This window comes from Sitophilus oryzae, unplaced genomic scaffold, assembly GCF_002938485.1.
Source record: "Sitophilus oryzae breed Bouriz unplaced genomic scaffold, Soryzae_2.0 scaffold_1167_pilon_pilon, whole genome shotgun sequence".
NCBI lineage: Eukaryota > Metazoa > Arthropoda > Insecta > Coleoptera > Curculionidae > Sitophilus > Sitophilus oryzae.
Window position 1 is genome coordinate 2,389,500 of NW_022145801.1, and position 26,387 is coordinate 2,415,886.

The following is a 26,387-nucleotide window of genomic DNA, read 5'->3' on the forward strand; positions in this document are numbered from 1 at the left end:
AGCTTATTTAAACAATGTTTAGTATCGGTTCTATTTATGTTATTGATGTCATTTTCTTTTCAAATCTTTGGCCGATGTTAATAAAAATATTTACGAAATTTTTGAGTTGTAATTGATTTGCCACACCTGGATGTGCCGCCCCTAGCAGGCGCCGCCCCGGGCGGCCGCCCACTTCGCGCCTCCCTTAAGCCGGCCCTGGATATCAAACACTCTACATCTAACATTAACCGTTTTTGAGCAAAAAAATATTTTTAAAATTTTTTGAATGGAAAAAACTGTCTGTCAAAAAAATTTGTATAATCTAAACGTCAAACTTAGTGATTACCACAGTGTGACATTTTAGTTTGACATTTAATGTCAAAGGAAGCTGTATAGTATCAAGAAGAAAAAATATACACTTTAAAACTAGATCTAAAATAACTTAAAAACGAATAATTTTAGGTATAGGCACAAGATAACGAATTGAAAAACTTTTTTCTTAGTGAAATAAAAAAAAGTGGGGTTCCATTTGAAAAAAATGATTTATTATAATTTTTTAATCGCTCAATTCCATGACAGCTATGGCCAATATTATATGACATTCTAACAATTTAATTTTTGAAATAGATAGCCATATATTTTTTCTTTATGTCACAGTGACTGTGGTAATCACTAAATTTGACGTTTAGGGTACACAAATTTTTTTGACAGGCAGTTTTTTTCGTCCAAAATTTTAACTATTATTTTCTTCAAAAACGGTTGATGTTAGATATAGAGTGTTCAGTATCAAAATTGATAAAATTTTACAGAGAAAATATGTAATAAAAATAGGGGTACCCTTTTAAAATAAGAAACTTGTTGTCAACTTCCGGTATATCGGGAAGTGCCGCCATATTGAAAAGATTTTTAATCGATAGCTCTCGTGAAAAAATCTCCGATCTAGATATTGTAGTTCTCCAGAAACTTCTAATACACGCTCAGCGTGGGGCACCCTGTGTAAGTTTGTATCCAATTAACTTATTTTGATTCCAAAAATATAATAAAAGTTACTGTAATAGTTATATGTCCACGGAATATTGAGACACCCTGTATAGTCCACCAGTTATCCACCTTCAGTGTTAGTTTACTTGTCTTTTTAAATTAAATTATTTTTTATTAGCCGACTTCATGAAATTAAATAATTTGCACAGAAATTAAAAAAAATATTAAAGTGATAAACAAAAAAATTGCCCAATTGACAATTTAAAACAGTTTTTTTCCCATTGACACCAATAACATCAATAATTATTTACAGGTCCACTGGCGATAGCTGTTCCAGGGGAACTGAAAGGTTACTGGGAACTTCACAAGCGATTTGGGACATTGAAATGGGAGGATTTGATACAACCTACGATAGATCTTTGTAATAACGGCTACAACATGACCATGCATCAATATACTTCACTTTTCAAGAACAAAATCAACCACGATGACGAAAACTTTAAGTATGCTAATTTAATTTTTTTTTAATACTGATAATAAATTATTTATATTTAAGCCTGGACGTAAACAGAATGACCAGATTGACAGTTTTGGTCAAAACTCTTTTTGACTAAAATTATTTTGCTCTTTTTGGATGAGTCCAGCCTAAAAAATCCCTTAATCACTATGCGTTCATGTGGTTCGTCTAGTTGTTAATCTTAAAGAAATTAAATAAACTACATAGGCACGGTATATTAGTTATCATCTTTGATTGAAGAAATATGAAGATGCGCAACTTTATGGGCGACTTCGTGGCGCAAAACATGTCCGAGATGTAGCTGGCATTACCGTCAGCATGTCCGAGATTTAGTTTAGCTCAGCGCTGCTTCCCGCTGATCGTCGTTTATAGCCTCGTTTATAGCCCAGCGGACAAAGAATACTGTAGTTCTACTTTTCGTCGACAGAGTGAGTGATTGCCGGAGACAGTGTTGCCAGAACTACGGATTAATCCGTAGATTTACGGATTTTGGGTACAGTACCTTAATAATGGGAATTTTCCATCATTAATCAATTTAATATAATATTAAATGATTAAACAAAGAACGGCGTTAGAGTTGGCTTGGAAATGAAGATCGCTGTTATTTCATATGCAAAATATGTAAAATATTATATTAAATATCAATAATCGTCATTTCCAAGCCAATTAAACGACTTTTTTCGATCATACGAAATGTTCAGTATCTGTCATAGAATTTTTATTTTTGTTGTTTATTCTATGTTAAACACGAACAAATTTTCCATACATAAACGCGGATTTTCCATCTAAAGATATTTTCGTCAAACGTATTACAGTTATTACGCATTTTAATATGGCAACACTGTCGCTCTCAGTTCCACACAATTAGGGAAAATAAGTGTTTTATGCGTTAGCCGCAGAACAATTGGTAGCTCCACCGTACACTACTTGAGGCGTAAGGGGAAATTAAATCAGCCTTGTCACAAATTAGCCCATTATGTTGCGTATCACCGATTAAAAAAACTCGATAAAAAATTACGTAATAAGGACCCACGCAAACAACAAAAAGTAATAATATTATGACAGAATAATAAATGAAAAATAAATATTATTTAATATTTATTTGTAGTTCATTAGTCTTTAATAAGTAATGTTTGTCTAAATAGATATGATAAATAAATAAATGTGTGTGTGTTTTATTTTTCATGTATCAACATAAAATAAAACGTAATAATCAGATTTATCATGTATAGAAATAAAGAAGGCTAATGATATAATGTATAGAATTATAAATTAATATTAAAAGACCAAAGAATTACATTATGGATTTGTAACCATTTTTTAAAATTCAAACCACAGGTTATTCACTACCAGGTGCAGTATTCTTTGTTGTCTCATCTGCCGCATCTATTCTCGTATACAGAGCACCACTCTCTATAAGTAGGAGACATATTGACATCAAAATCAGATTTTCCATGTCAAAAACTACTCAGACACCAATTTCAATCCAGATATCGGCATTAGTTCAGAAGTGATTTTGAAAAAAATGATATAAAAATGATACTCCTTGTATCTTCTTAACATAGCATTTTAGGACATAAATTTATACGGGCTTTTTTACTTATTTTTATCAGTAAATTATGCTGCCGAAGGTTTCCGAATACAATTTGGACCACCCTGTAGATGTGTATATTGTATCATTTACATTTCTTTTTGGTATACATATTATGTTCTATATTGGATATGTTTATTTTAGAGAATGGTTTAAGGATGATAAGGGCAATTTTCGAACAGCTGGATCGAAAATAATACCAAGAAAACTTTGTAAAACCTTAACACTAATAGCGCTAAATGGAGGTGATTCATTGTATAATGGAACTCTATCAAAAATGTTCTTGGAAGATATCAAGGAGATTGGTGGAATAATTACTGCTGATGACTTGGCACAATATGAGTAAGAAACATTTATAATAAATTCTTAAGTATTAGTGAATGAGCTACTTTATATAAATTTATATATTTATGACAAATGCTAGTATCAATAACAAATTGTTGTATTTTACATTGTTGTTCATTACCTTCGTTTTATTTACATTCTTCTTTAATCATCTTATTGATGTCATTATCAAGATCATTTATTTTTATTCTCGTGTTTTTATTTATTGAATATTTTTATATAAACAAGAGAAAAATAGTGAGGGAAATGCTTGGAAAATGTATAAAAAAATAAGGAAAAGATTAAACGGCTCAGCCCTCAACAACTCGCAACCGTATACACCAGTGTACACCAGTGCAGACACGCACGCTCACATTCTCATACAAACACACCTACACTAGTGTACACTTATGTTACTGAAGGAAGCGATGAAACCGATCCCAAAACACAAAAAACTAAGAAGCAAACGATGCGACAAGGTACCGTGTGCAACCCAGGAGATGGAAAAAATGACGAAGAAACGAAAATCAATGATGGAAAATAAAAGGAGCAAACCGGAGCCTAAAGCCCCAATTTGCTGGTTCAAATCTGGTTCTGGGCTGTCTTTTTCTTATTTAATATTTTTATATGTATATTTTATAATTTAGTTTCCTTTTTTAGATTATTTGATTTGTATTGATATTTATAGATATTTGATTAATATTTTGATAGATATTGATATGATATTTTTTAGATTAATTTTATATTTTTGAATTGGCTATCGACCTCTGTTTTGTACGACCTGATTACGATCCTCTTCTGATCTTTAAGTTACATTCCCAAGTCCTACACTTTTTAAAAAGTCTATTAACTTGGAGACTGGACCTCTCTATAGCTATTTGTTTCAATGGCTTGTTATTGCTACTACAAAGAACCGCCCATTTGTCAGGCTGTTGCACTGACTAAAAATGCGTGCTGTTGGTTCTTCTTCAGATTGACAAAATCTGCACATGCCTTTGTCAGTCAATCCCATCAGCTTTATTATTATATTATATTATTATACCCTGCTGGCAAGCGAAACCCTGGGTCGGCGTTTACATGTATCGGAGTGAATCGCTATTGCAATCTAGTAAGTCAGAGAAAGCAAAAATACGAAGTATTTATTACATAATCACTTAATTTGACGCTAGATTCCATGCGCTTTGAAAAAGACTTGTCTTCTTTTAGTTGCAGCATGTTGACCGTACTCTTCGTACAGACGAAAATCGGCTTCCAAGACCAGAAATGCCGACCCTTATTATATACAGTACAGCATTGTCAGAAATCTATTTGATAAATGATTATTTAATATGATGTTAGAGATTTTCTTCTCGTCAATTAACTCCCGAAAGAGTATGATTACGTCATGTCCCAATTGCGCGGATCGTTATTCTCCATCCCTCTCTCTCTCTCTTGAGCTCTACCCGCTCAGAGCGGGTAGAGCCTCTTGCAGACCATGACCAATAATTTCTTCACTTTGGTTTTGGAAACCTTCCTCTTTGTTGTTTGCCATTAATCTTCCCTTCGATGATGATTTTTTCCAGTCCGTCTGTTCTTCCCGAAATGTGCCCAAAATACCTAAGGTATGACCGGTTTATTTTGGTTAGGTTAGGTTAGGTTACTACCTTAGAATTGAGACGTTGGGTTGGTCCGATCTTCTGTATATATGAAATTCGCAGCATTCTTCTATAGGGTCACATTTCGAAAGCATCTATTTTTCCTCTGTTTGTAGTTTCCAGGGTCATTAAAGTCAAGTTTGAAGTTTTCAGGGTCCTTATGTAGTAATTTTAATTCGTTGCGCTTGGATATTGCAAAGTCTTTCCATATTCGAGTCAGTTTTATTGTCGCGTTACGAGTTATTGCTAGTCTGCGTTTGATTTATTTGTCACAGCCTCTGTTGTTTTTTATGAGGGATCCAAGCTAATTAAACTTTTCGACCACTTCAAAACCATCAATCTCCCCGATGTTAGTGGGATTTCGGTCTATTATCATAACTTGGCGTTTTCATTTTGTTCAGCATAAGACCATGTTCCGCACTGATCTTACTTAGCCTTCTCGTTATTTGAATAAATTCTTTCTCTGAAAAAAAAAACTCTGTTAAACTCTGTAATATTATATCGATGGCATAAGCTAAGGGCTGGAGGATTTTAAGGTACTCTTCAATATATTCGAGACAAATTCCTTTCGTTCATCTTTCAGGCTACATAACGGATTCGTAGATTCAATTGAAAGACACAGACTCACTACGCACGCGTAACACGACAAATATTCAAAACCGGTTCCGAAAAACTAACGTTTTATTTACTAGTGGTATTGACCATTGTTTTTTTAAATCTGCAGTTTAACTGCCGCCTAACTGTTAAAAAGAAATGCTGCTGTTAAAAATGTATCATAAAAATATATAAAAATCTGACCTAAGCCTTTTATAAAAAGACTTAACCTTTTTAATGACTTAAGTCTTTTATAAAAAGACTTAAATCTTTTTAATGACTTAAGTCTTTTCTAAAAAGACTTAAGTATTTTTCTATTTCGCAATAAAGATTTAAATAACAAGTGATTTTGAAAAACACTTAAATGAGCTTTCAAAAAATGACTTAAAATCAAATGACTTAAATCACTAAAATGATTTAAATCAAAAAAAGACTTAAGTTTTCTGTGAGCTTCAAGCTCTGCTTGTCTAACACAAATTTCGGAGAGAGCGTTATTGACTTTGAGTTGTAGACTATAAAGAATGTAATATTAATAGTATAATTAGTATTATTATTATAAGAACCATTATTACGTTTTATATTTTATATTCACTTTTAGAGCCCAATGGATGGATCCTGTTTCGGTACAGTTCAAAAACTCTGATACATTGTATACAGCCCCGCCTCCTGGGTCTGGAGCAATTCTAGGTTTCATTATGGGCATCCTGGACGGATACAACTTTAATGGAAAGAGTGTCAGCAACCTGAACAGAACGATAACAACCTACCACAGAATAATCGAATCGTTCAAGTACGCCTACGCCAAAAGGACCGAATTGGGTGATACGAACTTTGTCAATATTAGTGAGGTGAGTATTGTATTTTAGTCCAGTAAATAAGGACACGAAAAGACCCAAGTCTCGACGTAATTCGCCGACCATGACTTCTTAGGCGGATTATGGACCTTTTGGGGAGTAGTTTTATGGGAAAAAATTGTAACATCGTGCTCGGCCAGCTTTGGTCGAAAAGATGGCCCCAGATGACCGAAAATCAGTTTTTCGCAAATATCTGCCAAAATATACCGTTTACAGAAAAATAAAAAATGAAGGTTAGGTAATTACTAAGGTTTCCGTAACCGGAGTTGTTTTTTGGAACCGGGAACTTCGATACCGCGACTCTTAGGAACTGAGATTTCTCGGTTTTTTCGATACTTTCGGTACTGACTAATTTTTGTTGAATGGTGGTGCCGTTCATCAATCAGAAAGCAAGGCATGTTTTTTTAAAGTAAAACGAGATTCTTAATGAAAATAATATCAAATTATTAAGTAATCAGTCATGAGAAAATTAACATGAACACAAACATGAAAACAAGTAAAGAAAAAAGTATATAGGTAACTTAAATTTCACATCAAACAACATTTAACTGAATTTGAGACTAAAGCCCTAAAATATTGAATTAAAAATGCAAATATCTATTAAAACATAACATAATAAATATTATAGAAACTTCAAAAGAGAAAAGAAGCAAGAACAACAAGAAATACTTAGCATCATTACTTATTTGGAAGAGTTTGATTTTGTAGAAAGTTTCAAAGGAGTTTCTCACGTAACAATAAAATATTTTTTTAATTACTGTTACCGAGTCTCGAACGAACCTATAACCTGCATCGACAGGCTATCGTGTCTGTGTATTATTACTAATAGGCAGCTCTACTTGACTTCGGTAAAATTTTTCAAAATTTGATTCCAGTACAGGATTTGGGCTAATTTCACTATCCTGTTCGCTCATACTTCTCATAAAAGAACGTCGGACGATTATCCCACTTCTGAATTTGTTATCTCTTTTACAAAATTCCTTTTGAAATAAATTCAATTTAAATATTTTAACTTCTGACGACTTTATTACTAAAACGTCAATATAATATATTCACCTGTAAACAAACAATCTACTGTTATAGAGATCGATTGTTATATATCTCTAACAGAAGTAAGAACTAGGTAAGAACAGTAAGAGATAGCATCACTACTTATACATACAGGATGTTTCAAAACAAATGCGAAAAACTTTAGGGGGTGATTCCTTGTTCAAAATAAAGGGTAGTTTGCTTTATAAACGTTGGGTCACAAGTCAACCATTAGGGAGATATCGCGGTACAAAGATGGCAGAAAAATAATGTTTTTATTTTTTATCTTGAAAACGAAAAGAGATAGACTAATGAAATTTTATGGAAGCATTACTGTTATGAAACACACACTTTCAGGTAATTTTTTTACTTTTTTAAAATGAGTGGAAGGGGTTGAAATAAACTACCCCTATCATTCTTGTTAACGAAATTTAAAGAAAAATCTTATCAAACACATGCAAATGCTTTAATTTTGATAGTTTAGTTTGTTTAGAAACTTTTTTATTTCTTGTGTTTTTTTGATAAAACTCACCGATTTGAAATTAAAAAATAAAATGTAAAGCATTACATGTCAGGACAAAAAAAAATTAGATTAAGAATCTAGTGATAATAACGATAATAATAATCATCTAGATAATAACCTATTGCAGTAGAGTAATGTCAAATAAAATAATATTAGAAACATCCTAAAAAGTAACAGCGGCCGACTAGATTTTTTCCTAAAAAAATTACAGCAGCCCACTAGATTCTTTATCAGAAAATATTTTTTGTCCTGACATGTAATGCTTTACATTTTATTTTTTAATTTCAAATCGGTGAGTTTTATCAAAAAAATACAAGAGATAAAAAAGTTTCTAAACAAACTAAACTACCCAAATTAATTTTTTGCATGTGTTTGATAAGATTTTTCTTTAAATTTCGTTAACAAGAATGATAGGGGTAGTTTATTTCAACCCCTTCCATTCATTTTAAAAAATTTAAAAAATTACCAGAAAGGGTGTTTTGATAACAGCAATGCTTCCATAAAATTTCATTAGTCTATCTCTTTTCGTTTTCAAGATAAAAAATAAAAACACTATTTTTCCGCCATCTTTGTACTGCGATATCTCCCTAATGGTTGACTTTTGACCCAACGTTTATGAAGCAAACTACCCTTTATTTTGAACAAGGAATCACCCCCTGAAGTTTTTCGCATTTGTTTTGAAACATCCTGTATAGGAGAGTTTGGTTTCGACCGCTAGAAAATATCAAGTCTTTCGCACGTTACAAAAAATATGTTTTTATTTATTATTACCGAGTCCCGAAAGTACCGAAAGAACCGAGAATTCCCGGTTCTGAACCTTAGTAATTACCTATAAAAATGGCCCTTGTCATTTTTACATAGAATTAGTAGTTTTTGAGATATTCTGCCTCGAAATCCCTGAATTTTCTCTCCAAGTATTATCGCTCCAGAAATAGATTTCATAAACCTATCATTGATTGATAGGACAAATTGTTTAGTAACTCGGCTAAAGTTTAATATTTTTTGATGATTCAAAGTTCATTGAAAAGGTAGAATCAACAGCTATCACATTTTAGAGTTTGTTTGAATTTTGTCATATTTTATAAGAAAAACATTTCTTGGCCCAAAAGTTTTCAGATTTTTAGGACAAGGATTTTTTTTGAATCTGTGAAGCCATTATTAATACAAATGATGTAGATTAGTGTAAAATAGTAACAAAGCACTTGTTTTTTTTAGTTGTTGGCTAATTTAACGTCTAAAGAATATGCTGAAAACATAAGGAAACAAATAGTAGACAATGCCACTTTTGATGACCCAAAACACTATGGAGCAGTATTTTACGATAAAGGGGACCATGGAACAGCCCACATATCAATTGTAGACCAAAATGGCGATGCTGTTTCGGTCACTAGTTCTATTAATCTTTAGTAAGTACCTACTTTATTATAAATCTGTTTTCGAATAGCCACAACCTATGGCTGTAAGATTCTTAATAATTTAGAATGTAATAATTTCTTTCTGAATATCCTGTTTAATTTAAAACATTATAATAGAGTTACAAATTATATTTTATTTCTAGGTTTTGTAGAGATTTTTTTGGTTGATCAATTATTTCAAATTTAAAAACTTGTAATTCGTTTCAGCTTTGGTGCAGGTATGACCTCGAAACAAACGGGCATAATCTTCAACAGTGTGATGGACGATTTCTCGTTTCCATACTTTAAGAACTACTTTGGTATTCCTGGCTCTCCCAACAACGAGATGAAGCCAGGAAAGCGACCTCTGTCGTCAATGAGCCCAACAATTATTGTCGATAAAAATTCGGACACAAAGATGGTAGTGGGAGGCTCAGGAGGAACTGTCATAACGACATCTGTAGCTTGGGTAAGAAATCAGATATGGTATAAATTATTGTTTTAAAATTATTATATTTGATAAATAAATATTTATAGAGCCTGAGTTTTAAAAAAGCTCTATATTAGGTTTCCTGTTTGAGATTTTTGATTCAAATGTCTCCTGAGATCTCTTCCATTAAAAGCTTGATTTTCATGCGTCCATTATCCGTTGATACCCATACGATGGTCCGACGGGGCGCTCTGATTGGTCATAGTCGTTTCGCGCCAATTTTCATCTGTATTTTTTACTCCAGCCCGTCAATGGAGAAAAATCGTACGATAACGGACTTTTAACACTTTTTTTGACAAATTTAATCTAATTTTGATAAAAATGTAATAGTACAAGAGCTAGCAACGTCGGGAAAAAGAGAATTTTAAGAAAGCTGGTTCTTTAATATATCTTTTGCTATGGTCTCCTGACTAAAGTGCGGGCCGTCTGGCAACTGGTACACTAATGCGGTTCACTACTGCGCATCGCATCTGTACAGGGTATCCCATTTTCGTGTGTTTTATGGGATTTCTTGTTTATGAGTAGATATACTACAATGATGTGATTTTGACATTACTCTGCTACTTTTTATGAAATTAAATATGCTACACGTAGGTTTGCCCTAGCTTCCTTAGTTCCTGAAATACAGGGAGAATTTGTGATGCGCAGTAGTGAACAGATGTTGAATACAGATATGATGCGCAGTAATGAACGCAACGTCTACCGGCAGCCAGACGGTCCACACTCTGTTCAGAAGAGCAAAAGATATATTAAAGAACCAGTTTTCTTAAAATTCTCTCTCGAAAACGTTGATAGCTCTTAGACCATAGTTGTTGAGTTGTGGATGTCATTGGAGAGCACGGACTAGGACAGCGTAACGAGAAAGCAGAGAGGCTGGTTGAATTTGTCCAAGAGAAAGATATAGTAGTGACAAACACCTTATTCAAACTACCACCAAGAACATTATACACGTGGAGATTACCACAGGACACAAAAGATAAAATAGTAAGAAACCAGATCGACTATGTCATGATTAATAAACGATACAGAAATAGCATACTCTCAGCCAAGACATACTCAGGGGCAGACATCGCATCGGATCATAACCCTGTAGTTGCAACATTCAAACTAACTTTAAAACGTATCAAACAGTCCACGAAGGGTACCAAAATGGACGTCACAAGATTAAGAAACAGCGAAACTAGATCAAGGGTTGAAAAACGACTTACAGAAGAATTGCAAACATCACAGAGTAGAGATAAAAGGAGACATAAACATCGAATGGGAGAAAATTAAAGACACAATTCTTGAAATAGGAAACAAAGAGTTGGGCTGTAAGAATAAGAAAAAGAAAAACGAATGGATGACCGATGAAATTATCGAATTAATGAGATTAAGAAGAGAGGCTAAAACCACTGAAAACAACAGATATAAAAGTATACATCGGGAAATACAAAAGAAAGTAAAAGTGACGAAAGAACACTGGTTGAATGAAAAATGTGCCGAAATTGAACAACTGCAAAAAGTACATGACTCCTTTAATATACATAAAAAGGTTAAGGAGATCACTGGAAATTATAAAAAGAGGAACGCAAATATACTGGTGGATGATGATGAGAATATAGTAATGGAGCTGACATCAAAGCTTAAGACATGGAAAACATATATCGAAACGCTGTTCGAAGATGACAGAAATAGATCTTTACCCCCAGAAAATGATATAGAAACCGTACCAGAAATAACAACAGATGAAATAGAATATGCGCTGAAGAACATGAAGAACGCGAAAGCACCTGGCCCAGACCTGGCCCAGACCCTGACCCATTGAAATAATAAAACTGCTTAAGGAACATAGCTTGGATGCACTTGCTGAGCTCTTCAATGCGATCTACAGATCAGGAACGATACCAAAAGACTGGTTGGTGTCGACCTTCATTGTGATTCCTAAGAAAGTCAACGCAAGATTATGTAAAGATCATAGGACCATAAGCCTAATGAGCCATACACTCAAATTATTTTTAAAAATAATTCACAACCGTGTGTATAAAAAACTGGATAACGACATCAGCGATACACAGTTCGGGTTCCGCAATGGAGTTGGCACGAGAGAAGCATTATTAGTATAAACGTGTTGACTCAGCGCTGTTTGGATGCTAACAAGGATGTGTACGCCGGCTTTGTGGACTATGAGAAAGCATTTGACAGAGTCCGTCATGAACAACTTATCAAAATTCTGAGAGAAAAGCAAATAGATACCACAGATGCCAGAATTATTGAAAACCTATATTACGACCAAACAGCAAACATCAAGATAGACAATAAATACACGGAAAAGAGCAACATCAAACGTGGTGTACGACAGGGATGTATACTTTCCCCGCTATTGTTTAATATGTACGCGGAAGTCATCATGAGGGAGGCATTACACAATGAAGCAGCTGGAGTAGTAGTAAACGGAAAACAATATACGATACGCAGATGATACCGTACTGCTAGCAGAAAGTATACAGGACCTGCAACGAATGGTCCAAAAAGTGTATGAAACAAGTATCCATTATGGCTTGAATATGAACCTTAATAAAACAAAATTCATGATATTTACCAAAACACCGAATCAAAATACTCAACTGATCGTAAACCATCAGATAATAGAGCGAGTCTATAAATATAAATATCTAGGAACCCTGATCAACGACAACAATGTATATCAGAATTAAATCATCAGAATTAAAAACGAGAATTGAAATAGCACGTAACACCTTTATTAAAATGAAGCAATTCTTTTGTAGCAAAACTTTAAGTAACCACCTTAAAATACAAATGCTAAGATGCTACATGTTTACAATAATGCTCTATGGTATAGAAGCTGCCACTCTAACAAAACAAATGCTTAAAAAGATAGATACCTTCGAGATGTGGCTTTACAGAAGGGTACTCCGGATATCATATGTTGACAGAATTACCAATGAAGAAGTCTTACGAAGAGTCTCAAAAGATCTAGAATTGTCCCAAGAGGTGAAAATCAGAAAACTCCAATATACGGGCCAAGTAATGAGAGGTACAAGATACAAGCTTCTACAACTAATTATCCAGGGTAAAATAATAGGGAAGAGAAGCATAGGAAGAAGACGGATGTCGTGGCTTCGAAATCTCAGAGAATGGTTCAACTGTACATCAAACGACCTGTTCAAGGCAGCAGTCAACAAAATAAAATTAGTCATGATGGTCGCCAACCTTCGCAAGAAGTCGCCGGCACCTTAAGAAGAAGAAGAAGACCATAAGTAAAACAGCGAAATCGTTACGGAAATGCAGTATAATAAATAATCGTATCCGAAATGCAGTCATGAAAGTGCAATAAATTTAAAAACTGCGTAATTTTCTAACCAGTCGAAGTCTTTAAATTCAACCAATAAAATTAATATCGTATCATCGTATCGTCGGATAACGGATGCATGAAAATGAAGCTTAAACCTACTGGACTCACGTTTTTATGGTGACTTCAAACATTTATTTCGATCCTTTAGAGACTTTTTGACTTAGTGACTGCTTAAAACGCCTTTTCTTTCGAGATTTCGTCAACAAATCTATCTTAATTTTTAAGTTTGGTATCTTTTAGGACCTTTACGTAAAAAGAACAAGTAATTTTTAATAAACAATTAAAAATTAAAAAATCCTTGAAACTAAACATAATACATTTTGTTGTAGACTATCATTAGATCGTTATGGTTTGGTGAAAACATCAAAGAAGCTGTTGATGGTCCAAGGATACACCACCAGCTCTACCCTATGCTAGTGAGGTACGAGTATGGAGTACTACAGGTAAATATATTTAGGATTAATATACAGGGTGAGTCTTAAATAAGTGCAAATATGTTTGGGGCTGGTAGATTTCGATGAAAGAAACAAGTGAATTGTTCAGGGGAAAAACTTTATAAGCGCCAATTTCTTAATTTTAGAATTTTACAATTAAATATTATAGTAGGTCTAACTGGGCCCTACAAAAGGTGTAAACTCTGCTCTAAAAATTTTTAACTTTTTTGACATATCTCAAAAACTAAGCAAGATACGTAAAAATGCAATAGTAGAGTAAAATTGAAGGTCTTTTTTTGCAATATTTTTGCTCTCTTTCAATTTTTCTTTTCGTAGATATTACGTTTTTTTAGTTTGACTTGCGTGTAAGGACCACCTTCTTTGAGCCCTTAAAACCCAAAAATCTCGTGAAAATGAAGAGTTCAAGACTGTTCAACTATAGAGGTTAATTTGTAGCTCGTGTAATTTCCTACAAATTGATAGTTTTTATTTTTATGATTTTAGTCACAGATTTTGTTGTTAATTTTTTTCCGAAAAAATGAGGTGACCATTTTATTTTTATCATAACTCCGCGAGTTTTTGAGCCACGAACTTGACAAGACCTTATTAATTAAAATGGGTGATTTATTTTTTACTCCCGAGAAGGGGTAGCACCTTAGATTAACAATAAAAAGGTAGCACTCACCCCTAGGGTGAAAACACACATCGCTACTATGTAACTTTTGTTTCTTACATATATCTCTATTCACTGATAAAATTTCACGTCAATCGGTGCGGGTGTCAAGAATTTGGAGGTAATACCCTATTTTTATCCTCGCTTAGTATAAGGGCTTCAACATAAAGTTTAAATATTTTTCTGTATCATTTTCAGCAAGTAGTAGATGGTCTTAAAGCTCTCGGCCACAAGATGAAAAGAGAATTAGTGTCGGTGGTTTGTGCACTCACAAAGGACAAGGACAGGATAAATGCCAATGCAGACCATCGAAAAGGAGGCGACGTATATGGACTAAGTTGAAGAAACCTTTTATTCAATTCGTTACAACTTTTAATAAATACGTGAGCTCAAAATTAATCCACATATTTTGTCGAAGGAAGGGGTGTTAAATTTGAAATTGCTGTTTATATTTTGTTTTTATTCTGTGACAATGCTTTATAGTAATAATAAAAGAAAAAATATTTTGAAACAGTTTTAATAACCAAAAATTAATTTGAAAATGATAAAATCTTTCTTTAAAACTTAACAGGCTTTTTATAGCATGCATAGAAAACGCTTACTATCACTATTATCCTACTTTTACAACATAGATTCTCGATAATACCTTCAAATTATAATATTAGTTAATATTTTTCTAATTATTTTATACCATATTCTTCTATATTTGTTTGTTAAACTATTAGTTATTGTTGTATTTGATATGTTTAATTTATAAGATTAATAGTATTGTTTTATTTGATAGACTTTAGATATAATTGTAAAATGAGATTAATTTACAATTCTATATTTTTTATTAAATATACAGATATTGCGAAATTAAGACTGTCGTATTTTTGCTGCCTTATCACTATATACTATTTTTTTTTTGTATTATTTTTTAATGTTTTTAAGTATCTTTATACGATGTGGAAGAAAAAGAAAAGACTTTTTTTTTAATATTGTTTTGTAAATTTTGTAATGTAATGGGGTTTCCCGTAAATAAATAAATAAATAAACTAAAAGAGGAATTTTAAGATTTGATATACTTTAATATTATAGGCTTGGTGCATTCTCCTCTGGTGCTGCCACCGCCGGAGAATATCGTAAATAAAGAATACATAGGTACTAACAAATACACGGGTTTAAATCTCGAAAGAGGGATCCATCTTGGGCACATCCTCTGGGTACATCTTGGGACTTGGGACTCCATGGCTCCATATTCCATATTTCCGTAATTCTGTGAATCACAGATTAAAATTCAAAAAAGCAGTGGTACCATGGGCAACCAGTAAAGCACTAAAGTACAAAAGAAATAAATGTATATTCTGATTCTGTGGATCAAACCACAGATATGAAAAAGAAAGATATCTGTCAATTCGAAATTGTCAAAACAATAAAATTGTGCCACGGATTGTGCTTTGTACTTTTGTACCATGGCATAGCGGGATCCAATGGCGGGATCACAGGGACAGACAGGGACGGATGCTACCAGCGTGGGAGAAGAAAGACCGTCAGAGTGAACATATTTTTAAAAGACAATCTTTTTTCACTTGTCACGGGGGTAACCCAAGAAAAATTATACAAATATTCAAGAGAAACGACTTTGAGTCGGACGTCAGACGCTTTCACGAGCTTCTCTTGTCTTAGATTGAAGAAAAAAAAAGATAGATATTCTATCACCTCGCCGTATAGTCCTGGCAGCTTAGGCCGTAAAACCAATTAAAAAAGAAGAAGAATAAAATATGTCATGTTGATGGTTTCAGATTTCCACTTTCTAATCTTGATAAAATTTATTTTATGAATTAAAAAATGGATTTTGCTCGAAAACAGTTAGAGAAATACGGTTGGGAAGAAGGTAAGCAAATACAGCAGTCGTAAATTTGAACTGTTTTGTGCTAATCGTTTTAAAATGAGATTGCTGTAGAGATCAATGCATGTTTCAATGAAAATAAATATTAATATTATTGTTAATAGGTAAAGGTTTGGGTCGTAACGAAGACGGGATTTCCTCAGCACTAAAGCCAAAACTTAAATTTGATAATGCTGGCGTTGGGCATGACGTTGGCGAACAGTTTACCAACAATTGGTGGGAAAGACTTTTCAACAGTGCTTCGGAGAACTTAAATGTTCAGGTAACTATTAAATTAAAAATGTGAGATGTTAAGTTGTTTAATATCCATATGATGTTTACTTTTTAGGTTGATAGCTCTGGAGTGAACATTCAAATTAAAGATTCCGATGCTGTTGATATTTCAACAAAATCCTATTCAGTGAAACAACTAAAAAACAAGTCTAAAGATTTAGAATATGGTTCCTTTATAAAGACATCAAAGTTGACTGATAAAGGGGTTGAAAATTACAGTAACACACCAAATTTTGACGGAGAACCTATGAATTCATATCAAGGTTTAACAGATGAACAACTTTTTGCTGCCTGTAATAATAGGACTGCACATAAAGGTATGTATATAATAGAGATATATGTGAGAAAAGTACATATTTTGCATCAATAATAATATCTTGAGTAATATAATTTATATATCAAGAATCAATAAAAACTTAATTGCTTTTTTATCATTATAATATATTGGTAAGGATATATATTTCTTATAAATCATTTGTAGAAGATATAACACTCTTTGTAAAAACAATGTCATGACTCAGTTTAGTAAGAAAATCAATTATTGTTATGGTAAATATCTCAAGAACTGAGGCCTTTAAAAAATAATGTAGTTAGTGATTATGCATGCATTTTTACATTTTTATATTGGTAAATTCAAGGTGGGTATTATTAATTTATGCATTTGAAAAAAGTCAGTTTTGTGGTGGTTTTGTGACATCATCTGTTTTTCCTCTTACCCTTCATTTAAGCTATACATTCCCCCAGATCAAATAAAATATACATACAGGGACCGGCAATAGTGCGTCAGGTATCTGTATCTCTTAGAATAACAAGTTTGAGAATTTTGTTTAGGGGCAAACCTAAAGAGTGGATTGGGATGTTTTTTTAAATGGTACACCCTGTATATTATTGCATTTTTGGCTTCCAGATCAGTCTGCGTAATCCTAAGATATAAGTAAATATATTAATAAGAGATATTAATAAATAAATAAAAATATTATATATTTTTCAACCTTTCTTAAAAAAATATATAACAAATACCAGAACTGTCCTGAAATCAAAACTATATTATGTATTTACTTTAGATGGTTTATACTTACTTTGCTATAAATATCATAATCTTAAATCATACAGGGTGTTCAAAATTCTACGCCAAACTTTCTAAAATATAAAATTACTTTGTTGTTTTTTTTTTAAATGGAATACCCTGTATATTATTTTTTTTATTAGATGGAGAACATTTTTTGTATTTAAAGTATGTTCAAATTTTTAATGGTTTTGTAGATACAGGCAGTATTATTTCATATGGCTCTTTAACGGTAAAATATTTTAATTTTTTAACTCTATGGTAAAATACGAGACAAAAATCAATGAGTGGCTTTGATAAAAATTTGCTGTGGAAAATGCCATATGAAAAATAAAACCGCGAATATCTGCGAAACCGTTAAAAATTTTGAAATATTCTAAATACAAAAAATGTTCATTCTTTTCATTCATTCATCTATTGAAAAAATCATATACAGGGTGTTCCGTTTTAAAAAACGAAGAAAAATTATTTTAAGCCGCGTCCAAGCTAGGCGAACAAAACGTTCGCGAACACATATAATTAAACAGATACTATTAAGGAGCGCGAAGCGCCGAACGTCTATCTATGCAAGAGCGCGCGCGTTCTTTTTCCGACGGTTGTCGGTACATCAAAAGGAGTGAACGGCGTTAATTTCGGCGGACATTGGAAGGGTCTCATTTAATTTCGGGCGTCCATCTATGATTTTTATTTTTTACTGAGTATTCGCAAAATTATAGATGGCACTGTTAACGTCCAAAAATATCAACATATACTTGAGATCTCACTTTTGCTAGTGCTCAAGAATTGTTTCCAAACGAAGACTGTACTTTCCAACAAGATGGAGCATCGTGCCATTCAGCAAAATCAACTAAAAATTGGTTTGGTAATAATAATATAAAAGTTCTATCCCATCCTGCAAGTAGTCCGGACCTCAATGTCATAGAAACTGTGTGGCATAAAATGAAGCAATATTTAAGAAACCACCCTCAATGAACAATTTTTGATTTGCGGACAAATCTGCAGGAAATTTGGGATAATTTTTCTCCTCAAATGTGCCAATCTTTGGTAAATACAATGCCATTAAGAGTTCAGGCAGTTGTTAAGGCGAAAAGTGATGTAACTCCGTATAAAACAAATTTTTTGTTGTGCTGTCCCAATATATAGTTGTCAGCAAATATGGCTTGATTTTGGCAAAATAAGCTATTATCAAAAGTGATTTGTTTGCAAAGTTATAAAAATATAGTAAAATTGTCTAGATCATATTGTAATGTTTGAATTTAGAATAATAAACAAAATAAATTGAGTCGTTTTAACAAATTAGTATATTTATTGCAAAAAAAGACATTGTCCCAACATATAGTTGTTAGGGCTCGTATTAAGGCTTAATTAAGGTTTGCAGAGCTTCAGGATTTACCATAAAATAGCGAACAGCCAAGACAAAAGCAGCTGCCGCAATTTTCACCTTATCATCCATATTTATTTTTTCAGCTCACATTAAGCCGGGCACTCGAAAACACTGCGACTACCTAAACGCATCCTAGATCTATAGAGTAAACTGGTTGTCGCATTCTTCCCCGCACCTCAGTCCTCGGGACCGATGCGATGGGCTGTGCCGTCGTTTACGACCTGCTGCTATATGTATAGTGTTAATTATATATGTTCGCGAACGGTTTTGTTCGCTTAGCTTGGACACGGCTTTATATTTTAGAAAGTTTGGCGTAGAATTTTGAACATCCTGTATGATTTACGATTTTTCAAAAATAAATTCTGATCATTTTACAATACTACTTAAAAACCAGATATTTTTTTTAATTTTAGGCGCACGACATGGCCTAAAACTAAACGGAAAATTATCCCGTATCGAGAAACAAGAAAAAATCCTCTTGAAGAAGATGAAAAAGGTCTCCTTAATCGACCAAAGCACCAGTAAAGTCGAGAAGAAGCTCAAAAAACTGAAGAGACAAAAAGAAGAGTGCGAAGAGAAATACACACCCCTCGTAGCCGAAATGTCCAGTCCTTCTTCATCTTTAAAGAAGAAAGAGAAAGCCAAAAAAAGAAAGAGTGTCTCATTTAACGAGACGGTCACAAGAATTTACACTGCCGAATTGGACACAAGCTTCGACAGCGAAGTGGGTTCGTTAAAAGACGAGAATTCTAATGACGCGGTTAATAACAACAGCGGATCCGACGAAGGAATCGAACACGATCTCGAAAACAACAACGAATTCGAAGTGGACAACCATAAAGCCTTCGAAGAGGCCAGGTTGAACTTCAGCGACCTCTCTAAAGCCGAGAAGAAGAAACTAAAGAAGAAGCGCAAGCTTGAAGCTAAGCTCTACACCGCTACAAATATGTTTCTGCAAAACGTCAATGGTGAAGCATCAAAAGACGAGGTTATGATCGAGGAAAAGGACGCCTTGACAAAGAAACGTAAGTATTTAGAGGAGATTGAGCACGTGCACTCGAAGAGGTGTCAGACTGGAAGCCCGGAGAGGCTGAAAAGGAAGAAGAACAAGAAAAAGAGTAAGAAGAGAGAGGAAGAGTCGCCTACGATAAGCTCTATCGCGAAAACTCTGGAGAACGTGTGTCGCATGTCCGAAAGTGAGTAATGTCGATTATTGTTGTACTGTAATAAGGAAATAAACACATGATGTAGGTAGTTTGTACCTATTTTATGAACGGACGGTATGGTAAGCTTGTATTTTATTGGTCCTAGTTGTGTATATACTGAGATATTTTTGGTTGGATAGAATTTTGCATATTAGTCTTAATCTTAATATTAACATTAGTAAAGTCTGTTTAACCAGTCACGAAAGATTTCGATAGTGAAATCCAGAAAATGAAGCACGATTTTTAATGCATCCGTAATGCGTCATCTGTCTTTGTTTTTATGCAGTTTTGTTCGTTTATTTAAAAAATGACGGGTTAGGCTCATACTTGAACGTGACTGGAGTGACGGTATAACGGATAGGGTATATAGGTTATATATGTATAGATTAGGTATACAAGGTGGTGACAATTTCGATGCTCAACATTGGCATCTCAGAAACTGCGAGAGATAGGAAATCGGTTAAATGGGGACAAAAGTTGCGTAATCAGAAGTTAAATGACAATATCTTCAAAACTATTGTATCTATTGTAACGTAAGTTGGTAGTTTTATATTTTTGTTTAAATGACAATATTTTCAAAACTATTATATCTATTGTAACATAAGTTGGTAGTTTTATATTTTTGGCCTTGGCCAATTAAATGCAGTTTTCAGAAAATTTCTAAGCCCTCTAGATTTCACACTACAACCACAAATTACCTATTACAGATGCGAAAGAAAGCGACTGCATCGGAAACCGCTCGGCAAACCCGACACGCCTATTGAGTGGTGTAAATACACCAGTCGTTCAGTCCGGAAGCCCTTGCTGTGTCGTATTAGTTTGCTGAAGCTCGTTGGTGTGACATAGTGCGTGGTTATATGTTTGTTTTTAAAAACGCGTGTAGGATTTTTGTTGAACTTTCGAACTGTTATTTCTAAGTTTTGGTAATTTGTATATCTTATTTAAAATGGGATACAAATGTGTTTATTTATACTGTTCTACAAAAACCGGAGGAGGAAAATCACTTTTTAGGTTCCCAGAGGATAAGTTAAGGTAAGGAAAAATGATTAATAAGTAGGTATTAGGTATTATTCGCCCTTTTGTAATAGGAATTATTGTAATTTAGTATTTTCAAACTGATAAAATATCTAAGTACATTCGATTTAAATGAACAAAAATAGAAAAATGAAATGCTCTTTTGCTGGAGTTTGTATTTTAAACCCCAAAAACAGGTGTGTCTTTATTCTTGCCGGCTTGCCTGCATTGCATGCAACATTATTTTAAATAAAACTACGTTCCTTTTATTTTTAAGATCTGTTCATAAATTATGATAAAGCCACGAATATACGTGACTCATCGCTTGACGAAGTTAGAATCGACACGTACGCTCTGTTTTTTTACATTAAGAACGTGATATTTTACGGCAGACGTAGTGTTATTATCCCGTCCTCATTTTAATTAAATTTGTAATATTAGTTTAGGAATGTCCCATCTCATATAAAAACCTTCATACCTCTGAGGTCATAAACGACCCTACAATATAATTCTAATTGATAAGTTTTACTATTACCTTTGGGAATTTTGATCATAAATTTATATAGCTTTTGCAGACGTCTGTCTACCTAAACAATGTAAGTTTAGGGCAGTGTAAGTAAGGCAGTAGGTTTTTAAACATCTGGTCTAATCATCGGCGTCTGCACTCCCCCTACTCACTCTAAAATGATAGTTGGTTTTAATTCTGTCAACTTTGGCGTGGTTGACAAATGACAAATCGCCTTTTGTGGATTGACTCGTTTTTGTCTTTCAGTTTTTTGTGGCTTTTTCTTTAGGTAGTTCTTTATTTTTATTAGACTACATAATATGTAGCGCCGAATAATAATATAGCAAGAAGAGTCACTCTAAATCCCGCCCTATTTTACGTTATTTCCACGTGGCTGTGTTTTTTAGCGGAAGCTCTTATTTGAAATCGGTGTGTTTTTTTGTACGGAGTATATTTATTAAACTTTTAATTAATTAATTATAATTTTTACAACTTAGGGCCTATAACGTTATTATTGTTTTGGATTTATGAGGGTAGCGGCGCCAAGGTTTCTTGGAACCTTTGACTAGAAAAGTCTCGTAAATTCCATTACTTTCTATGAACTGAAAGTGTGCCGAAAATTTAAATGTCGTTGTTATTGTTAAATACACGTATATTGTTAAATATATTTCTTCGACATGTTAAAATCTCTGTAAATTTTAAATTAAATCAAAACCAGTATATTTCAAAATACGTTCTTATTTTCATCTAAAAATATTTTTTTAGAGCAAAGGCCTGGCTTAAGGCTGCCGGAAGAGAAGATCTTCAGGAAAAAAATTTAAAAAATTATAAATTGTGCGAAGATCACTTTGAAACCAAATTTATTTCGGTCTCGTCATCTGGTTTTAAACGTTTATATGATACTGCTGTGCCGACAAGATTTCTCAAACCATCATCATCAAGAAATGAGGATATTTTTGAAGAGCCCCCTGAAAAGATTACAATTTTGTCAGGTAAGTAGGTAGTAATAGGTAGCTGTTGTGTTGAGATAATATTATTTTTCTACAAACGTTAAAAACACATTTTTATATTGTTATGATACGCAAAACAGGTTTTTTTTCAACAGGTGAAAAAAGTTAACATGATGGTGATTTATTTTCTTAATAGTATTAGCTATTTTCGCGGAGACGATCCGGAACTAATTCTGAACGCTAAGGCAAGGTGGGCAAGGTCAACTAAAACTGTCAACTCAATTTACTATGGCACAACTGTCACTTAATGGCCGCAGCTTTAGCGTTCAGGATTAGTTCCGAATCGTCTCCGCGAAAATAGCTATTACCTATTATTTTATTTTAAATTTTAATATTCAATGCGCCAAAATGAACTTATTATTGTCAATATTCATTTTGTGCCTCGACTTATCGGTCTCGCTTAAAATAAACTTATGCCATTAAAAAAAATGCTGATTTTGCGCACTTAATATTATATTTTAAAAATGTGTGTTTCTTTTTAGATATACCTCTGGATGTCCTTCAACGACCTTTCGGGGTTACGCTCGATAAAGAATATGTTACCAATATCTCCGAGGAAATGGTAACTAGTAAGTATATTTTTAAGTATTAGTTACAATTAGCATAACTAAACATACATAATGGGTTTGTTTTTATAGTCAGTACCAAAAATAATTTGTGCTATACACAATACTTACCGTTTTCGCCGGCCCTGGCAATGGATTAGAAAACGTCTGCCTTACCTTAGGTCTTTTTTTACATTTTCAGGTTTAATTACGTTAAATGTCATACTGATATCAAATTTTATCAAATCTAAGACGTTTTCCATTCCATGGCCAACAACTTTATTAATATAATTTTTGGTATCCCTGTAGAATTATTACGGTCATTGCAAATTAATAAATAATTTTTTCCTTCAGGTGAATTAAGCATTGATACTGGATCCACTTGTCTCGCTGCATCTCCTTTGATATCGCCGATGTCTACTCAAACGCCATCGACTTTGACATCTAACACTCCTCGGAAAAGTAAATTAAAATGTAAGGTCCATTTGTTAAGAAAAAAGTTAATATTTGCCAAAAAACAGTCCATTACCGAAAATAGGGAAAAATCGTCCTTATTAAATTTCAATAAGTTGTGCAACAAATTTCTGAATAAACCTTTAGCCGAAATCGTTAAATTACAAGCACTTCTTAAAAATAAAGTTGCTAAAGCAAGAAGGTATAATGAAGAATATAAGAAATTTGCCCTTACATTGTACTTTTTACGTCCAAAAACATATAAATTTTTAGAGAAACTTTTAATTTTACCAACGAAACGCAGCTTAGAACTAATGACTCAAAATTTTATTTGCAAACCAGGTTTAGGTAATGATCATATTTTCAACTCTCTGAGTCTTAAAGTTAAAACTATGTCGGAGTTAGACAAACATTGCAATATATGCATAGATGAAACCTATCTTAAGTCAAATCTATATTTTGACACTGGTCGAGATCAAATTATTGGATTTCATGATATTGGAACTAAGGAAAGAAAATCGTCCCTTATAGCTCAGAACGTGGCTGTAATTATGGCCAGAGGTTTATTCAATAATTGGAAACACAACCGATCGCGTTTTTTTTTTAAACACCAATCGTAAGTCAGCAGATATTTTAGAAATTCTTAAGGAATGTGTAAATAAATTATCAGATGTTGGACTATATGTTCAAGGTATTGTAACTGATATGGGGTCAAATTTTATACAAATTTCAAAATTGTTAAATGTCACTACTGACAATCCAGAATTTAATGTTGGTGATTATAAACTCACATATTTTTTTGACACTCCTCATCTTATTAAGGCCACAAAAAATTAATCTTATGCAAAATGTATTCTGTTTCGACAATAAAAAGACAAAATCTTGGAAGTTTATAGAAACTTTTTATAATAATGATAAAAAGCAACAATATAGATGTGCACCCAAGCTCACGGATGCTTACATCTATCCAAACAACTTTCAAAAAATGAAAGTTAAGCTTGCTACGCAAGTAATTAGCAGAACGGTAGCCATTGGGTTACAGACGCATAATATGACTCTGGGTGTACTTCCTGCTGAAGCACAAGCCACTCTTGAGGTAGTTGAAAAATTTGATAAACTGTTTGATTTACTAAATGCAGTGGATTTTAATCACCCTAATCCGTACAAAACTGTCCGTCAAAAATGAAATGGGTTTATTTTTAGCAAACTTAAAAATTTTGAATAACAATAATATAGATATAACTTTGAAATGCAAGTTTCGTACGTGCTGGATGATCACAATAAAGTCCATTCAAATTCTCTGGCATCGACTTTCTTCTATTGGATTTACCTATTTAAAAAGGATTTACCAAACCAAAAACATGGAGAATTAACCAAGATTGCTTAGAAAATTATTTTGGCAGCGTTAGACAGCAACAAGGTAATTCTGTAAATCCAACACCTATAGAATTCCAAAGGGCATTTAGGAAACTATTTTGTCAAACTTTTTTGCATTCTTCCTTTATGAATTGTTTCGATGACTTGGGTATTTTATTAACACAATTAAAGTCCGTCAAAAAGTCCAGAATTTTATTAAAAATGTGGCACCATTAAAAAACATCAGGCAATAACTTTACCAGATTGTGATTATAGGCATGAAAGTATAACAACTCAAAATGCCTTTAATTATGTCTGTGGCTACATCATTAAAAAGGGTCTTCAAATACATCAATGTGATATTTGTCTAAAATTTGCAAAAGAATCCGAATCTCTGGATAACTCGAAATTATTTACCCATTTAAAAGCCTTTAATCATGATAGTGGCACTTATGGGAGTTTAAAATCGCCAAATGAAAAATTTGTTCATTTTATTTACAGGCTGGAAAAATTATTTACATTAAATTTTGATGAGTTTTGTACTGAAGAAAACATTAATCAGAGGCTGTTTGGTATAATGAAAACTATAGAATTTGACCACCCATGTGAGAAATTTCCTCTTATTTACATCATTAAATTATTTATTAGATTGAAAATATTTTATGCATTAAAGTTTACAAATAAAGATTTATATAGTCAAAAAAAGTCCAATAGAACCAATAGAAAAGTAACTATTTTGTCACATCTTTAATTAAATTTTGTTAAATAAATTAATGTTTTTATACTATAAATATCTTTTTTTCCCCTAATTTCCTACGAACTGATATATGACGAGCAATCTATTAAATTACTGTGAGATTATATGCCTCGATCACATATTGGTGCAGATTATTTTAACCCAAACAAATAATAACGCAAACTATACATTGATGCGGATTGTCTATGAACTCTTTCTGAAGGTCACAGAAACCGAAACGCGGAATTCGGTGTTCTTTCGCATCTGTTGTAGTTAATTTGTGCCACCGTATAGATTATTTTTTGCTCTATCTAATATTATAAATCTCAAAATGGCGGCCATAAGAAAACAAAAACTTGACTGTTGTTGTGCAAAATCTAGAAGGCTTAGAAATTTTCTGAAAACGGCATTTAATTGGCCGAGGTCAAAAATATAAAACTACCAACTTACGTTGCAATAGATACAATAGTTCTGAAGATATTGTCATTTAAAATAAACGCATTATTTTCATTTTTTTGGCATAAACCCGAAACTAATCAAGATACCGGGGTTTTCTTCCTAGGTGTTTGTCAAACTT

General features: G+C 33.1%; 3 protein-coding genes across 6 annotated transcripts in view; all 3 read left to right on the forward strand.

The window, feature by feature from the left end:
- The window catches only part of LOC115888550 (glutathione hydrolase 1 proenzyme-like), a 138,314-nt gene extending 123,302 nt beyond the window's left edge, over positions 1-15,012 (forward strand). For all 3 annotated transcript variants that reach the window (XM_030908321.1, XM_030908312.1, XM_030908305.1), the window contains one exon: positions 14,571-15,012. In XM_030908321.1, coding sequence (XP_030764181.1) covers positions 14,571-14,714 — 144 coding nt within the window. In that variant the 3' untranslated portion in view covers positions 14,715-15,012. The remainder of the gene's footprint in view (positions 1-14,570) is intronic.
- Positions 15,013-15,910: 898 nt separating this feature from the next.
- Positions 15,911-20,275, forward strand: LOC115888601 (G patch domain-containing protein 4). Its single transcript, XM_030908366.1, has 4 exons — positions 15,911-16,248; positions 16,368-16,525; positions 16,592-16,853; positions 19,400-20,275. Exons 1-4 carry the CDS (start codon positions 16,203-16,205, stop codon positions 20,188-20,190), a joined length of 1,257 nt encoding a protein of 418 aa, XP_030764226.1. The 5' UTR covers positions 15,911-16,202; the 3' UTR covers positions 20,191-20,275.
- A 154-nt stretch (positions 20,276-20,429) lies between these two features.
- On the forward strand, positions 20,430-25,671 carry LOC115888608. Of its 2 annotated transcripts, none has more exons than XM_030908377.1 (4): positions 20,430-21,223; positions 22,476-22,702; positions 23,203-23,289; positions 23,620-25,671. In XM_030908377.1, exons 1-4 carry the CDS (start codon positions 21,138-21,140, stop codon positions 24,336-24,338), a joined length of 1,119 nt encoding a protein of 372 aa, XP_030764237.1. In that variant the 5' UTR covers positions 20,430-21,137; the 3' UTR covers positions 24,339-25,671. The 2 variants fall into 2 exon arrangements, 1 of the variants encoding a protein (XP_030764237.1); XR_004051288.1 differs by lacking the exon at positions 20,430-21,223 and adding an exon at positions 21,907-22,139.
- Positions 25,672-26,387: the final 716 nt, after the last annotated feature.

What these genes read in the sequence shown, in the direction of transcription:
- LOC115888601 (XM_030908366.1), top strand. Translation starts at nt 16,203, where the DNA reads ATGGATTTTGCTCGAAAACAGTTAGAGAAATACGGTTGGGAAGAAG. An exon ending in CGGAGAACTTAAATGTTCAG is followed by an intron (nt 16,526 to 16,591) that starts GTAACTATTAAA and finishes TTTACTTTTTAG; the next exon opens with GTTGATAGCTCTGGAGTGAA. An exon ending in TAATAGGACTGCACATAAAG is followed by an intron (nt 16,854 to 19,399) that starts GTATGTATATAA and finishes TTTTAATTTTAG; the next exon opens with GCGCACGACATGGCCTAAAA.
- LOC115888608 (XM_030908377.1), top strand. Translation starts at nt 21,138, where the DNA reads ATGGGATACAAATGTGTTTATTTATACTGTTCTACAAAAACCGGAGGA. An exon ending in AAAGATTACAATTTTGTCAG is followed by an intron (nt 22,703 to 23,202) that starts GTAAGTAGGTAG and finishes GTTTCTTTTTAG; the next exon opens with ATATACCTCTGGATGTCCTT. An exon ending in CTCCGAGGAAATGGTAACTA is followed by an intron (nt 23,290 to 23,619) that starts GTAAGTATATTT and finishes TTTTTCCTTCAG; the next exon opens with GTGAATTAAGCATTGATACT.